The sequence below is a fragment of the Geospiza fortis genome, unplaced genomic scaffold (assembly GCF_000277835.1).
Source record: "Geospiza fortis unplaced genomic scaffold, GeoFor_1.0 scaffold145, whole genome shotgun sequence".
Lineage (NCBI taxonomy): Eukaryota > Metazoa > Chordata > Aves > Passeriformes > Thraupidae > Geospiza > Geospiza fortis.
The window spans coordinates 1894987-1910110 of record NW_005054362.1 but is presented as its reverse complement, the minus strand read 5'-3'; the positions used below and the strand labels follow the sequence as shown (position 1 = coordinate 1910110).

Here is a 15124-nt window from a genome sequence, read left to right as displayed (position 1 = left end):
TGGAGCTGCCCCCAGCCTGTGGGACACTGCCAGCCTGGCTTGCTCCTGACTGCCCATGTGATGCCACTACCATGTCAACAGCTCCTTACCCCTTCCCTGCACCTTGTCATGGCACAGGATGCAGAGTCTGTAAGTCCTGAGTTACTATACTGCCACAGAAAGGTAACTTCAAGATGAAAGCCAGCACAGAATGAACCTGCTAAGAACATCTTTGTCCTTTGCTGTGGGACTTTCTGCCCAAAGGCCACCACCCACAGAGCCCTGTGTGGCTGGGAGTGGGCACTGACCACTGGCTCCACATCCAAGCCCCTCCCTGGCTGCTCTGACACCACAGGGCTTGGGACCATGGGGAGTCCCACACTGGGGCTCCTGGCATGGCTCTGTTCATGCCTGGGAACATTGCAGCTGTGCCCCAGCCCTGCTGCCAGCCCCCTGCCAAGCTGCTGCCATGTGGCAGCCTGGCCCTAAAGTGGCAGCCCAACCTCTGCTTCAACAACAAACCCCAGGGGATGGCTGATCTCAGCACAGCCGCACAAAACCAGACCCAAAGGAGCACCCCAGGATCTGCTCTGTGAGCCCATGCAAGGGCAGGGCACGGCATGGGGGCTGAGGGCATGGCTGCATTGAATAGATGACAGAAGTGCCCCCAGAGAGATTTAAATCCCCCCTCTCTGCTTCCCAGGTCCTGGAGAAAACCAGCAGCACCCAGCACAGCAGGAGTTAACATCCAGCTGGTGCCTGTATCCTGCCCGTCCCAGCACCAGGCTTATCAAATTGCATGTACGAGGCATCACATGCACTGAGCACCAGAAAGGCCCTGGCAAGCCAAGAAACAAGTTTGAGCTTTAACTCTGCAACTCCCAGCCTCGCTCAGCCAAACCCACGACCTCTGTCACCCCGCTGACGGGCTGGGACTTCTTCAAAAAAAAGATTAAAAAAAAAAATCACATCCGGCCACCAATCCTGAGGCAACGAGTGGGGCAAGAGCCCTCCCCCTGCCGTTGCTGAATGCCGCAGGGGAAAACAGGACAGTCCCCAGTGTCACAACCCATCCCCTCTGACACAACCCGCTGCTGCCTTCCAAAGCAAACAAGCAGCTCTGTCCCTCTGCTCATCAGCACACTGGTGGCCCAGCACCAAGTGTGACAGCCGGGCCAAGGCTGATTGTGTGCCCCGGGCAAAGCTGAAACGAAGACACTGGCAGCAGTGGGGATGTGCCGTGAGCAGGGGTGCTTTGGCAGGAAAGATGCCAGAAGGCAGGAGCTGGCATGGCAGAGCTCGTGGCTGGGAGGTGATGGATGTCAGCGTGAGTGGTCCCAGCGTGGTGTGACCTTTACCGGCCACAGGCAATGCCAGCTGTCCTTCCTCCTGCCCAGGCTGTGCCCCTGGCCACCAGGACACTGCTGAAGGAGCCTGCAGCAGGGCAGGTGGCCACTGCTTGGGAAGAGGAGGAGGAGGAGGCTGCCTGCAGCCCCTGCCCGTGGGACCAGCAGGGAGCTCCGCCACTCTTCTTCTACATGAAACCACAGCAAAACAGCAACACCTGCTTCCCACACTGTAGTTATCTGCACACTCGGGAGGGACCAGCCGAGACAGCCCCGGTAAGCTCCGGGCTCGCCAGGCACCGCATCTCCATGAGCTGCTCCAGCAGAGCCACCCCCAGAGCCTGCTCCCCCTGCCCCGCGCTCCCCGGCGCTCCAGCCTGGCACGGCAGCACCAGCCCTCGGTTCCACATCGCAACTGAAACTATGACTAACCGAGTTATCAGATCCTCAGGAAGGCTGAGCTCCTCGGCTCGGGGCGGGGGCTCCGGACGCAGGCTCTGCCGCAGGCACGCAGCCACACACAACCTCGAGGTTAACCCCATCCTTCGGACCCCAACACCCGACTTACGTGCTCCGGCGGGCAGGGAGCACACCCGGAGTGTGCAGCGGGTGGGCTGGGAAGGACACGGCTCTCAGGGCACTTCTTCAAAGCCCCCCCGGGCACGGCAGCCCGCGGCAAAGCGCTGCGAGTGCTCCGCTCACACCCTCCCCACGCATTTCGCTTTCGCTCCCTCGCAGCAGCCGGAGACAGAGAAGAAAGCAAAGCCGGTTCCTTAAATCCTGGGGGCGAGAGGATTTCAGAGCCATGGGCGGCCGGGAGCGGCGAGCAAACGGGCACCGAGGCTGGAAACCAGGTCACAGGCGGCAGACTCCTGACCCCGATGGCAGAAGTTGGTGGGAACACATGCTCCGGCCCCAGCGCTCTTGCCTTCGGAGCGAACAGCGTTCTCCGCTCTCCTCCGCTCGCCCGCCGGAGCGTTCCAGCCGGCTGCAGCCGCAGTTGTTAAGGTGGATGGAAGCGCCGCCAGTATTTTCTCCCCTACCTCATCTCCTTGCTCAGCAGCTCGGGGCTATAGGGAGACTGTGCAGTTTCAGGAGATGCCCGACGTTGCCAAGAAATAATAATAATTAAAAAAAAAAAAAAAGGCAGGAGAAAAGCGAAGGGGCGGGAGCGCGGCAGCTCCGCTCCTGCCAGCCCGGGGACGGGGAGCCGGTGCCGTCGGTATGTGGCGGAGCAGCGAGCAAGCTCTAATCTGTTCCTCTGGCTGACCCGGGGCTCGTTGCATCTGAATGTGACCTCTAGACAGAGCATTAATAACGAACGTGGCGCTGACCCAAGCTGACAAGGGGTGCGGCGCTTGGCACCCGCTCCCGCCCTCCCTCGCTCACTTTCTGTCTCCCTCGCTCTCGGCTGAATGTCAGCGGCAGGGGGAGGGATCCAGGAAAACAAAGCTTGGCTAATAGTTTTCTCCGCTCTCAAGTGAATCAAAGGCGCTTTTCTTTGGGGACGTGCGCGCCGGCGAGCCCAGTGCCGCACCGACGGGGTGCCGTGGCGCCTCGGGACACCTCGGGACACCGCGGCCCCGCAGCCGCTGCCCTGGCACAGCAGGGATGGATGGGGAGAGCTTTGGCACCGGGGTCGCCATGGGCACACCGGGGCCTCTGCTCCCGTACAGCAAGTGGAGGCTGGAAGGAAGAGGAGCTCGGAGAGCGGGGTACCGTGCTCGGCATCTCGGGGAACGGAGAAGAAACCCGGAGGGGCATCGCGGCGGGGAATGTCGGCTCGCACCCCCACCTCGGCTCTCTGCAGCTCGGGGTTTTTACTAGAGACATTCCAAGGCGCTCTGGCACGGCTGCCCAGCTCCACCCTGGGCTTGGTGAGGGCGGGGAGAGCCCGTAAAAGGGTCCCTTAATGGGAGCTCGCATGGATTAGCAGAGCAAGGTTATAGGGGAAAAACTAAGTGATATCATTCCCTACGCCTGACGGTACCTGGTGTGATCCTCCAGTACCTCCTGCGCCCACACACCCTCTTGGGAGCGAACTCTGGCTACGGCACCGCCAAAATGTGCCGCAATCCTGTTCTGGAGAAAGAGCAGCCCTACAGAGTCAGCGACACCACCCAAGGCATCCCGAAAGCCTGCTCTGCATCGCTTCCCCGCACTAACCCCGGGGTGCTTTGCAGAGGCTCAGAGAAGGTGAGTAACTTCTCCTGGGCCATGGATCAGTGGGTGGCAGAGCCAGGTGCACGCCAGGCTGCTGATGCTGTGCCAAGCAGTGGGGATGGTGTGTGGGGGTGAGCCCACATCCCCCAGGCACTGGGGCGCTGCTGGAGGGACCACGGCACAGGCAGCTGGCTTGGTGTGCTCTTGCCACCGTGGTGGGTGATGCCCTTCCTTCCTTCAGGTGATGCTGGCACCTGCCTGCTGTGCTCCCTGTGGACCTCTCATTTGGTGGCTGGACACAAGCACGCCTCTGATGTGTCCTACAATGGAGCTTGCAGCTGAACTTCCCAGCAGCTTCCACACCCATCATGCCACTTCTCTGCAGGAAGGCAGTGTCACCAAACAAGGTATGGGTACCTGACCAGCAAGGAGTTTGGATCTTGTACCAGCTCAGCTCTGGTGCAACTTCCCCTCTCTGCTGGCCCTGGCTGGGGACCCTCAGCTCCCAGATCTCCCATTTGAAATGGATAATTCCTGTATCACTGCATCCACCTGCTGCAAAACCTTGAGCCCTGTGCCCTGATCACAGACCTGCCTGGTTTTACTACTCCTGCCACAGCATTTCTTTTTTGCTGTGTCCTATCCTTTGACCCAAGGGGACAGGAAGACCCCCTCAGGATGCCCACTCCTGGAGATGTGCCATCTCCTCTGGTCCAGCACGGCAGTGAGTACACACGGAGCAGCCACGGCTGGCAGGCCCAGCTCTCTTCTTTCACCTGGTTCAGATACTATTCCCGCTCCCTTATTGTTGAAAAAATAATACTCAAAATTAAAATGTAGGCAGCAAATTATAGTAATTACCCAGCAGTTCCTCCTGACAGGCCTTTTGTATTCCATTCACTGACACTCACTAAGCAAATCCTCGCAGTTTGCTCCTACACACTTGGGAAACATTCAACCAATGGTGGCAGAAAGTGCAGCTCTGGGGGGCACGGTGGGCACAGGCACGGTCCTGGGGGTGACACCTTGGCTGAAAGGCAGCCAAGCATCAGCCTGGGATGGCAGGGATGGGACTGCAGTCAGCCACAGCCTCACTCAGGGCAAATGTGGCTGATTTAAGCCTTGGACACAGTTGTGCCCTCCTGGCACCCAATCTGCCCCATCCAAATAATTGTTACCACGTTGCTTTGTACAAAGTTTATCACAAACACCAGGCACCCATGGCACTCTGGCTGTGGACACTGGGATGGCCAGGCTGGGCTCTCCTTGCTCTGGGCTGCCCTTGCACCCTGCCTGGATACAGGACACCTGAGTGGGAGACCCCAAGGCACATCTCACCCCAAGGCCACCAGAAGGACAACGTGCAGTAACGGGCATGGGCTGCAAACCAGTTTCTCCAGCCCACTTTTACTACTATCAGCAGGTTTTTACAGTTGTAAATACCTCTGATGGGAGAAGGGAAGGTTCCAACATGAGCACAGGGGAGACAAAAGGAGGAAGGTGTGGAGCTGCCAGCTCACCAGCATCACCCAGCCAGCTCCTGCATTTCAAAGGTGATGCAAGGTGCCTGACTTTATTTTAGTTTTGTAAACAGAATGGGACTGGGGTAAAAATGGTTCAGGTCAGTCCAAAACTCAGATGAATTATTAGCAGCACTGAAAATAAGCGTTCAAAAGAGTGCCTTTGGTATCCAAGGGAATATTTTATATCTACCCAAAAGGAACTAGATAGGAGTTTTCATGGGTTATTTAACTCTCTGTCATCAGTATTTTACAATCGTGCCCAACCCTCCCCTGCCTCATCACCTGACTCCATCCCGTGGCCTCTCCGTGTCCTCAGTGTGGGAAAAGGCCTAAAGAGCCCCAGGTTGGCTGTTCCCTGAGGACAAGGAGCACGGAGCCTGGGCAGGGCACGGGAGCACCAGAGCAAGAGCCTGCCACTTGCACCCGCCTCTTTTCAAAGAACAAAACCACTTGTTAGACGCCACGGGAAAACCCCGAGCCGGGCGAGAACAGGTACCAGACTTTAAAGACTAACAAAGGTCATGTGGAAAGCTCCCGGTTCATCGAGTTCAGCTCCAGGGCGGCTGCGGCTGCCCTGAACCTCTGGCACCAGTGCTGACACTCAGTGGAGGGGCTGGGGGGACAATAAACTCACCCACTGCTGAGGCTGGTGCTCAGCCACTGCTCAGAGCCCTTTCCAGCCCACCCTGAACTCCTGCCTGCGTGGGCTCATCCAGCAGGTCCCCCAAAGGCAGGAACTGCCTCAGCATTGCCTTTTAAGGAGCAGCCCCATCCTGCTGCTGAATGCCTCTGCACCCTGCCCGGCAGCAAAGCCGTGGGTGCTGCCGCTTCCCGGCCTGGGAAGGGAAGGGGGAAATCCTCGAGCAGCTCCAGGTAAATCAAAACCTCCTGCTTTAGGGATCACAGCAATGGCGCAAGGAGACAATATCAGAAAAACACATTCCCCCACCGTTATACCAATCTCTGCACATTTTGACAGACTACTGAATCGAAGTTTATTGCAGAATGAAAGTGTCATTAAGCAAGAACTTTCCTCTTGCTGGGTTTTTGTTCCCCTATTTAAGTTTAGTAACACGGTACTCCCCTTCACTGTCTCCCCTGGCAGACACAATCCTGCCTTCTCCTGATTGGAAACTCCCTGTGCAGCTCTGTGACTGTGGAGGAGAGCAGCAGCTCTGCTGCCTCTCTGTCCCAGGGCTGTTTTCTCTCACCTCCCTGAACACAAATGACATGGAGTTTCATGCCCCACACATGAAACCCAGGCATGGACAGCAGGGCTGGGCTGATCTCCTGGTTGGCAAGCGCTAGGAGCAGAGATCACCAACTGTCCCCTCAAGAAGATGAGGGGACAGCAAGATTTGAGTGCCAGGGTGGTAGGGCTGACCTTTCCTGGGACTCACATCTTGCTGAACTCCCTAAACCAGCCAGCTATGGGCTCTTACTGGTACCAGTATGGAGGAGGGTGCCTTGGGTGGCTGAGTCCTTATGGTGAGGAGGACTGTGCTTGTCTCTGAGCCCAGCCTGAGCAGGTCACCACCCGCTCTGCCCCTGCCCAGCCGTGCTGCAGCAGCTCTGCCACCGCCTCCTCCAGCCTCTGAGGTTACCTCCGGAGTTTCAGTTGCTGTGAGTTGGAAACCCCCAGCACGCAGGTCCCTGGAAATGCCAGACACAGCCAGTTCGAAGCATTAAAGCGGCTGCTTCCTGGCAGAGGGGAATTTGGCTTTTCTGTAGAAGTCTGGTGTTGCAATCTCAGTTTCCCAGGTTGTAATGAAGGGAGAAACAATCAGCCATTGGGCTTTACACCAGCAAATCTCCCTGCCTCCTCCTGGCCCCTGGGCTGGAATAGTGCTGCATGCTCCCACGCTTCATCCTTCCTTCACACAGGCTTTGGCAGCTGGTGCTGAGACTCCTTAAGTGCACCTCCACCATCCAGCATAAAACAACAAGAGGCACACTTTTTAACAACCAGATGCTGATCTCCAAAATAAAGCAGTGCTCGGAAAATATCCCTCCAACGACCCTCCCCTGCCAGCATCTGCTCACCCCATTACCTGGCCCCAGGCCAGTTTCCTTGATTAAAGTCTATCTATTAAGTTTTGTGACTATAGAGAGCCCCGTTCAGCAATGCACAGGATTGGCACTGGGTTGTAAAAGAGGGTTGGAACAGCTTAAAGGCGAGCGAGCCAAACACTTTGGGATATTCACAGGCAAAGTAATCTAAGTCCACAGCTCCCACCGGCACCTGGGCAGCCGGTGCTCCAGAACATGCAATCACCATCCCAGCAGCAGGTGCATTCTCCAAGCTGAGCCGAACCTGCTAACACGCCTATTTGCCTTTGCCATCCCTGAACAGCACTCATTTCCATTTTAATTTCCCATTTACAATCCTCTCCGGGCCAGGAGAGTCGGCAGCAACGCAAGTGGGATGCACGGGCTGGGGACGCGAGCTCGACAGCCCATCAACAGGACGTGACTTTGGCAAAAAATTAAAGCAGTGAAAGGGCTGGCGCAGGAGCGGCACGAGGAGGGGAAGTGGCAAGAAGGGCTGTGCTACACTCAGCACTTTTTAAAAACGGTCTCAGCAAAGGCTCTGAATCAGCTCCAGGATGTAAAGTCACCGCACGCTGCCCTGGCTCTTGAGAGCTCCCCAACATGTGCCTGTGCAGTGCTGGGGTTCACAGTCCTCTCCCTGAATCCCAGAGCTGTGAACACAGGCAGACACTTTCTGTGGGCCTTGAACAGATCACACCGAGGCCATAAAGCTCCAAAGAGTGGGATGAAACTACACCCCACGCTACAGGCACCAGCAGCTCCAACACTGCAACAGACAACGCGCCTTCCCCATTTCCTACAGCCAGCTCCTGCCTCGGGGGGCACATGGCTCCAGCCACAGCCCAGGCATCCCTGGTGCTGGCACAGCTCCTGGGGCTGGAGAAGCTGAGCACACTCCTTGCACCATTCCCTGCCTTCCCCACACCCTCCCTGAGGTGCACTGGGAACCAATCAAACCAACAGCAGGACAGGCAGGATCCGGCCCCACAGCTCAGGATCCACCACACTGCACCAAAGCCAGCAGTCAGATTCTTTCCATCCCCAGTTGCTGGATTAGCTCCAGCGCAGCCGACAAAAGAAAGAAAATGAATGTCTCACCTTTTTTAGCCGTCTCCATCTCCTCTTCGGTCCAGCGAGAGCTTTCATTCATTTCCAGGGAAGCTGGGAAGGAAGAAGGAAAGAGAGCAGTCAGCTGTGAGCAGGAGCCAGCAAGCCCAGTGAGCTCAGAGGAGGTGTCCCAACACCCAAACCCTGTCCCATGCCCTGTCCCCTGGAGGCATGACAAAACCCCAAGCAGTGCAGAAGTGCTCCCACAAGAAAGGCTGTCACGGTGCCAGCTTGTGAGGCTTTTCCACACCACAGTACCCCATGCACAACATCCCCTTGAGATGCACCTCAATGATGCAAAACCTCCACCATGGGCCTGGAAGCAAAGCCAGATGGCTTGAGAGAGGCAGGCGATTTCCTGCTTACCCTGGCCCAACAACAGGTACCTATGATGGAGCTGGCTGGGGCTGTGTGCTTTGGAGGAGGCAGACGCAGGGTGGGACCGTCAGAGACGGAGAAACGGCGTCACCTCAGTGGTGACTTTGGCCGACTGCATCTGTCAGGGCTGGCCACTGACAGCACAAGGGTGTTGGTGTGTGACCATGGGCTCCCTCTGTGCCACCCCTGGGCTCTTGGACAGCACCTCCGAGCCACTTCCAGCAACAGTGGGGGCCTATCTGGAGCAGTGCCCATTGAAGGGGACATGCTGCTCCAGTCAGGAGGCTGACAGGGGTGTCAGCATCTCTCCCCAAATCCAAGCAGGTGCTGGGGACACCAAGGTCCTGTATAAAGCCTTCACTATGCACCAGTCCTGCTGGCAGCCTGGCACAGAGCAAACCCTACAATAACAAACTGGGGTGTGAGTCAGAGACAAAAAACAACTCGGTAAGGAAACAGATTTCCGGCTCAGGCTGCCAAGGGGTTATTACTCTAAACAACAGGCAAAGCATTATTTCAACAGTGATGAGAGATGTTTTGACAGTGTCCTTTCAAAATGGAAAACAGGCTGATAGGTTCAGGATAAAGAATACAGGCAAGGAGAGAAAGAAGGATCTTCGAAGAAGCTCTACAAGAAGCTGAGACCCTGTGGGAGGACAGCGTGAGTTGCAATGCCCACAGCAGTGGGCAGAAGAATCTCCTTCAGAGCTGGCTGAGCACGACTGCAGGTGTCACCTCCCGGAAGACAGCACAGGTCACTGCCTCCCCCAGAACCGTGCTGCCCCTGGGACACCAGCCAAGAGGGAGGGAAATTGATACCTCACTGCTTCCCCCTGGCAGCAGGCACGGCCAGGGCCACAGCACTCGTTTACGTAAAAGCGAGTGTCCCCAACGCCGTGCAGGCCCTTGGCTCAGCTGGTGATGGCTGTTATTGTATGGTACAGAAATGTCACAGAAATGGCCCGTTTGGTTTGATTAATGGCATCGCCTGAGGTTGTGCAGTTATGAAACAGATGCCCACGGGGAGCTCCGGCACGCTGCAGTTAAACCACAATACGGTTTTGTGCTGGTTTTTAATGTTCAATTGGTATTTAAAATGCAATAACTTTTTTAGCCAACCTAAATTAAAGCGCTATTGGAGAGACATAAAGTGAAATCAATTGCTCAGATATGTCACTGGAATTGATCCATTCCTTTTTCCCAATTTAACATGGTCTAAAGGCTTTCCTCTGTGTTCGCAGTGAAGTTTATCAAGGACTCTGAGATACCAGGATAAAAAATCCCATCTAAGTTACTGGCATTATCTGCTGCTTCTCTGCAGCACTGCTGAACAAGTTGGAGGGAGAGAGCAGGGCTCTGTTGTGCTGGGGACTATTTATATCGCCTGTATGAAAACAGAGCGCTCGCAATCAAGGCTTCAGCCAGTTGTCAGCAGAGAACAGGGAGGCGAAACACCTCCGCGTGATTTATGGCACATGGAACAGCACAAGCAAGAAACTGCAGAGCAAGGAATCCGAGAGGAGTCACCCTGCTTTTATTTTTACCTGTCTTAGGTAGCACAGCAATAATTCTGGACTTTGACAGAGTAGAAAATAGAGGAAAATCAGCCAAATTCCTCGATGCATCGGCTTCTGTAAGTCAATACCTGAGCCTGCTCCCTGGGGTGGCAACTAGTGATGCTGCAGGTGCCAGAGGCAGATGTGCCCAGTGTGGGGCTGTGGATGCTGCCACAATTCCCATCTAGCCCAAGGCCAGCATGGCAACGTGGCAGGGCTATGGCCACGCTGTGGGCTGGTGCAGTGCCTGGATGCCACGGTACAGGCAGCACCCTTTGCTGTATCAGGCATGGATGGAAATGGACCAGCCCAATGCCCAAGGCCAAGGAGGAGCAGATGCCACAGGCTGCAATTGCTCAGGCTCCAGACAAATTTGAAAACAGAGCAGGTAGGAGAAGTGGCAGATACCCAGGCAAGCCTGGGAGGGCAGAGCAGGGTCCCATGCAGAGGTTGAGGGGACTGGGAAGCTGGAGTAGCTGCAAAGGGAGTCAGCTCCAAGTGAAGGAGGGACAAAACTTTGCCAAAACACTGCTAAAACTGAAGGCTTCCCTTTTTCTCTTTTGCAACACTTTCCCTCTGAGGCCATAAAACGCATGAACACTCAGCCAGGAAAGCCCGGGCTCGCAAATGCCCCACTTATCCTGGTGAACCACACTGAGTAATTCACGTGACAGAGACAAACATCATTGCTACTCCCCAGAAAGAAGAAGCATTTCACAAAGGAAACCCCTCTTCTGCAGGCAGGGAGCAGAGCAGGCTGACATCCCATCCCAGCACAATGGATACCCCAAAAGCCCAGCCCAGGGCAGGGTCCCCATGTCCCCTGGCACGTACCCAGCTCGGCGCTCTGCTGTGGCGTGGCTGCCTCCTCGTTGTTGGCCTCGTTGGCCATGGAGCGGGTGATGCGGCCCTTGCGCCGGCCCTGGCTGTTGGCGGTTTTGCGGCCCTTGGACGTGACCGTTTCCTTCTCATCGTTGTCTTCTCCGGACGTGTCGTCGTTCTTGTCCCTGCAAAAACAGGGAGAGAAGGGAAAAAAAAAATGTTGTTTGGTTGGTCTGATTTTTAGGTCAAGCAATTATTTCTCTGCACATGTGTGGGGATTTTTCTTTTTGTTGTTGGTTTTTTAGGGGGGCAGGTCTGCAGTTTTTTTGCAGACGCAGGCTCTTTTCCTGGCTGGGATTGGCAGTGGGGTGATTTGTGGTGGGGTTTTCTTTCTGCAGCTGGCTGCAGCTCCACCACCAAGTGCACGCAGAGACCTGACGGAGACAGGTTTAATACCAGACCATTCAAATTCATCCCTGCCTCCTCCTCATTTATCTTCCTGAAAGGGACCTGCTGGTAAATGTCTTTGCAGCCTAGATATAATGAAGCCAGATGTTCTTTTAAACCAAGTATTAAGCCCATTACAGATAGCGAGCGGTCTGCGTGCCAACCTTCCCCTGCCACGGCGCTGATGCTCGGTGTGAGGGAGGCAGGGCTGGCTGGAGCTCTTCATCTGGGAGTGCTCACGGTGACATCAATAACACCAAAAGTGAAGTGCCACGCTCCGCTGCCCCCGGATTGCTCCTCCGGCTCCCAGAGGCTCTCGTAACAACAGAACAAGCTGGAGGATCGCAGGAGCTTTGCAGATTGATTGGGTTGATATAAAAAACCCCCATATCGTGCTGCTTTCCCAGTTTGGGAGCAGCGGGGAAGAGGAATGAGGAGGAGGATCTGCCTTTCGCTCCCTGCAGAGGAGGTGAGGTGGGCACACACAGTCCTGCACGGGGTCAGGCAGCCCTGGACTGTGCTGCATCCCATCACCACATTCCACCAGTGCACCCCCAGCCCACTGGAGCCAGGCAAGGAGGGCTGTCCTTACTTTGTCAGTTCTTCTTTGTCATTTTCTGTTTCCTGCTTGTCTTCCTCCTTCTCTCCCTCCTTCTCTTTTTCTTTCTCTTTTTCATCTTTCTCTTCTTGGCTGCTCCGGGGCATTTGCTGCTGCTGCAAAACAAAGGACATAAAATAAACCAAGCCCTGAGTGCTGAGGCGGACACAGGGCAGCACCTGGGCCAACCCAAACAACGTCTGTGAAACAATGCTGGGGGCAAGTGGCCAAGAGGAAAGAGCTGCAGGCAGAGGGTGCAGGCAGGGCACTGCTGGAGGCCACAGGGGCCGGGAGATCTCCTTTCCAGGGAGATCAGAGGTAGCTCAGGATCAGACATGGCAGCTGCACTCTGCCTCCTATTCTAGGCAGTGGGACAGCCCCAGCTGCTCCCCTGGGGTCAGGCAACAAGCAAGGATCTGATGTGGGGGTAAGGCAGGGAGGTGAGAACTACCCTCCTGTTCTGGCTTGGTGATCTGCAGCCAGTGGATGCATTTTGCTGGAGCATGAAGGAGACAGGGCACCAGTGACACCCCGAGGCTCAGCAATATCAACACTTCTGATCTTTTCCCAGGTACCTGACACAGCCCATGGGGAATGTTTGTGGCTGTGCAGCACCAAGCAGGGAAGGTGCCCTCTCTGCCCTCTCTTTACCACCTGGCCCCTTCAGCAGAGCCCAACCACCACAACGCTGCTGCTGCTCAGGCCAAAGGCACCGTGGTACCCCAGGGAGGGACACAGTGATTATTATAGTTCTGGATTTTGTTTCAACAGCTGCAGGAAGGAGGTTGCTGGGGAGGCCTGGTTCCCCTGACCTCCCTTCCCTCTGGTGACCAGCAAACGAGAGGCGTTGAATAGAGAAGTAGAAATTAGAGACGGAAATGATTTATTAAACCATCCTGCTCCTGGCTAATGCAAGGCTGCTTGCTCCAGGAAACCCACCCGGGCTCACCCGGCCCCTGCCCAGCCTGCAGGGCTTCTACCACCCCCTTGGGAAAGGCTTTGGTGATGTAATGGGGAGTAAAATTGCCTTAAAATGGATTTATCAGCAGAAGGTGGCTGGTCTGGCTGGCACACAGCCATACAGCAAGTACTGATGAGGTGTCCTCACACCCCTTGAGCCAGCAGGACTGGCCTGATCCCACTCTGCAGAACTGGGAGGCTGCTTCAAACATGGGCATCCTGCAGCAGCAGCACTGGGTGCAAGCAGAGCTCTTTGACCCCATGGGCTCGTGCTAAAATCAGAAGCGTGGAGCTGTCAAATGGAGCAGTTTAACGAGAAAACTGCTGATTCCTTCAGGGCCTGGTTGAACAAAATTCCTTAAAACCCATGCACAGCCATCACTGAAACCCCACTGAGTTTCAGTTCCTCCTTGTACAGGGGGAGGCAGCTGTGCCATCAGGATCCTGGCACGCTTGGCCAGCCCCTGGAGCACCTCTGCACACGTGCAGAACACAACTGCAATGCATCAGCTCACACTCCTGCTGCTCTGGGAATTGCTCCGTGGGATGCAAGGCTGGCAGCTCCCAGGGGAGAGGGAGTCAGGGAACAGCTGGGATGAGCACTCGGTTGCTTTTGATTTTCCCAAGTCCACAGATCACTAAGGCTTGGGCAATGGGCTGTCTCATGCAGCAAGTGAACAAGGGAAGTGTCATCCCAGTTACTGGGCACTGCCCCTGTCAGCCCCCGAACTGGGGGAGCAGGAGGGCAGAGGACAAGCTGGAACACAAGGTGGGGAAGCCTGCACTGGCTGCAGAGGGGCAAAGGGCATCCATCATGTGCATTTCCCCAGCACTGCCCTGAACTCCCTGACTCTGAGTCACTCTGTGGTGAACCCTGAGCGCGGGTTCAGCCCAGACTGACACCCTGAGGTGAGGGCTGTGACCTCCAAGGGCTGGGCAGGCAGCAGGACAGGCTCTGCCCCAGCCCTGGCCACCACCACCCACCTGCATTCCCCTCACCAAAGGCTTTGGCAAGGGAGGGGAGCCCATGTGAGTTTCCCAGTATTTCTTCAAGCAACTGCAAATATTTTCTTTTGAGGGATGGGGAAATCCTGCAACCCAGAAATCCCAGCTCTCCTTCAGATTTAAACTCGGCCGTGACCACATGAGTACCTGGCCCAGCTTCAGGCTGGAGTGAGCATCAAAGAAAGGTTCAACATCATCTTATCCTGTCTCTACACTTGTCTGAACTAGGGGCTGCCAGCCTGGGCAGCCATCACAGCTTTTCCCCATGGAATGGCAGTGATGCCAAGGAGCTCCCTGTACCAGCCTGCAAACACAGGAGCAGGAAGGCAGGGAGAGATGAGAGTGGCCTTGGTGGCTCATGCAGCAACACGGGTGCTCCCCTGCAGAGGCATCTGCCAAGCTTTGGTATGATCAGGATGGGCAAACCCCACCGGGCTGGCTTCAGTGGGCCACTGCACATCCCTCTCCTCCCGAACGTTTCAAGCCCAGCCTGGCAGGACATCCAATCAAGGTTTCTCCCAGTGCAGAGGCACATCTCAATCCAAGGTTGCCCTCTAGTGATTGCCCTGCTGTGGCCACGGTCGGGTGCCCGATGCCAGGAGCGAGAGCCAGGGGGGATGAGCACCCTGCACCCAGCAGGACAGACAGGACAGGTCTCACCTGCCAGCCAGGTGAAATATATAAAATGGGCAGCATCATCACCATCAGGCCACGGTGGGAAAACTGACCCAGCTGCACCCAAGGCTGTGCTCATGTCCTCCTCTGAGGAAAGGCTCCCAGCCAAATGCTGATCTGAACCCTGGCAAGCCCACAGTGATGGCTTATCTCCTGTACTAGAGCTTGGCTGCAGAGCAGGGCACCTGCCAAACTCCCCAGGAAACGCCTCTGCTCATGAACATCCCCCTTACATCACACCCAGGGGTACCTGCTGGGCTGGAAGCTGGGGGGCTGTACAGAGCACCCAGCCCTGGGTGGGGAGCAGGGACCCCGGGGTGCTGAACGAGGCCATTTCAGAGCTCAGCCACAAATGGCACACACAGACGGGACCATCCCCCAGTGATGGACCACGGCAGCTGCCCCAGCCCATCCTCGCCCTGTGCTCCACCCCAAACCTCAGACCGGCACTGGAACTGGCCCATGCCATGGCACAGAGGTGGGAAGGCAGCGCCGGGAGCTGGCTGGTCCCCC

The 15124-nt window shown here is 56.1% G+C and overlaps 1 protein-coding gene across 1 annotated transcript in view; it reads right to left on the bottom strand.

Moving 5' to 3' along the window:
* The window catches only part of NCOR2 (nuclear receptor corepressor 2), a 151926-nt gene that overhangs the window by 40653 nt on the left and 96149 nt on the right, over positions 1-15124 (bottom strand). Inside the window, exons 14-16 of the mRNA XM_031059450.1 lie at positions 11966-12087; positions 10939-11111; positions 8162-8224 (exon numbers count right to left, since the gene is read on the bottom strand). Coding sequence (XP_030915310.1) covers positions 8162-8224; positions 10939-11111; positions 11966-12087 — 358 coding nt within the window. The remainder of the gene's footprint in view (positions 1-8161; positions 8225-10938; positions 11112-11965; positions 12088-15124) is intronic.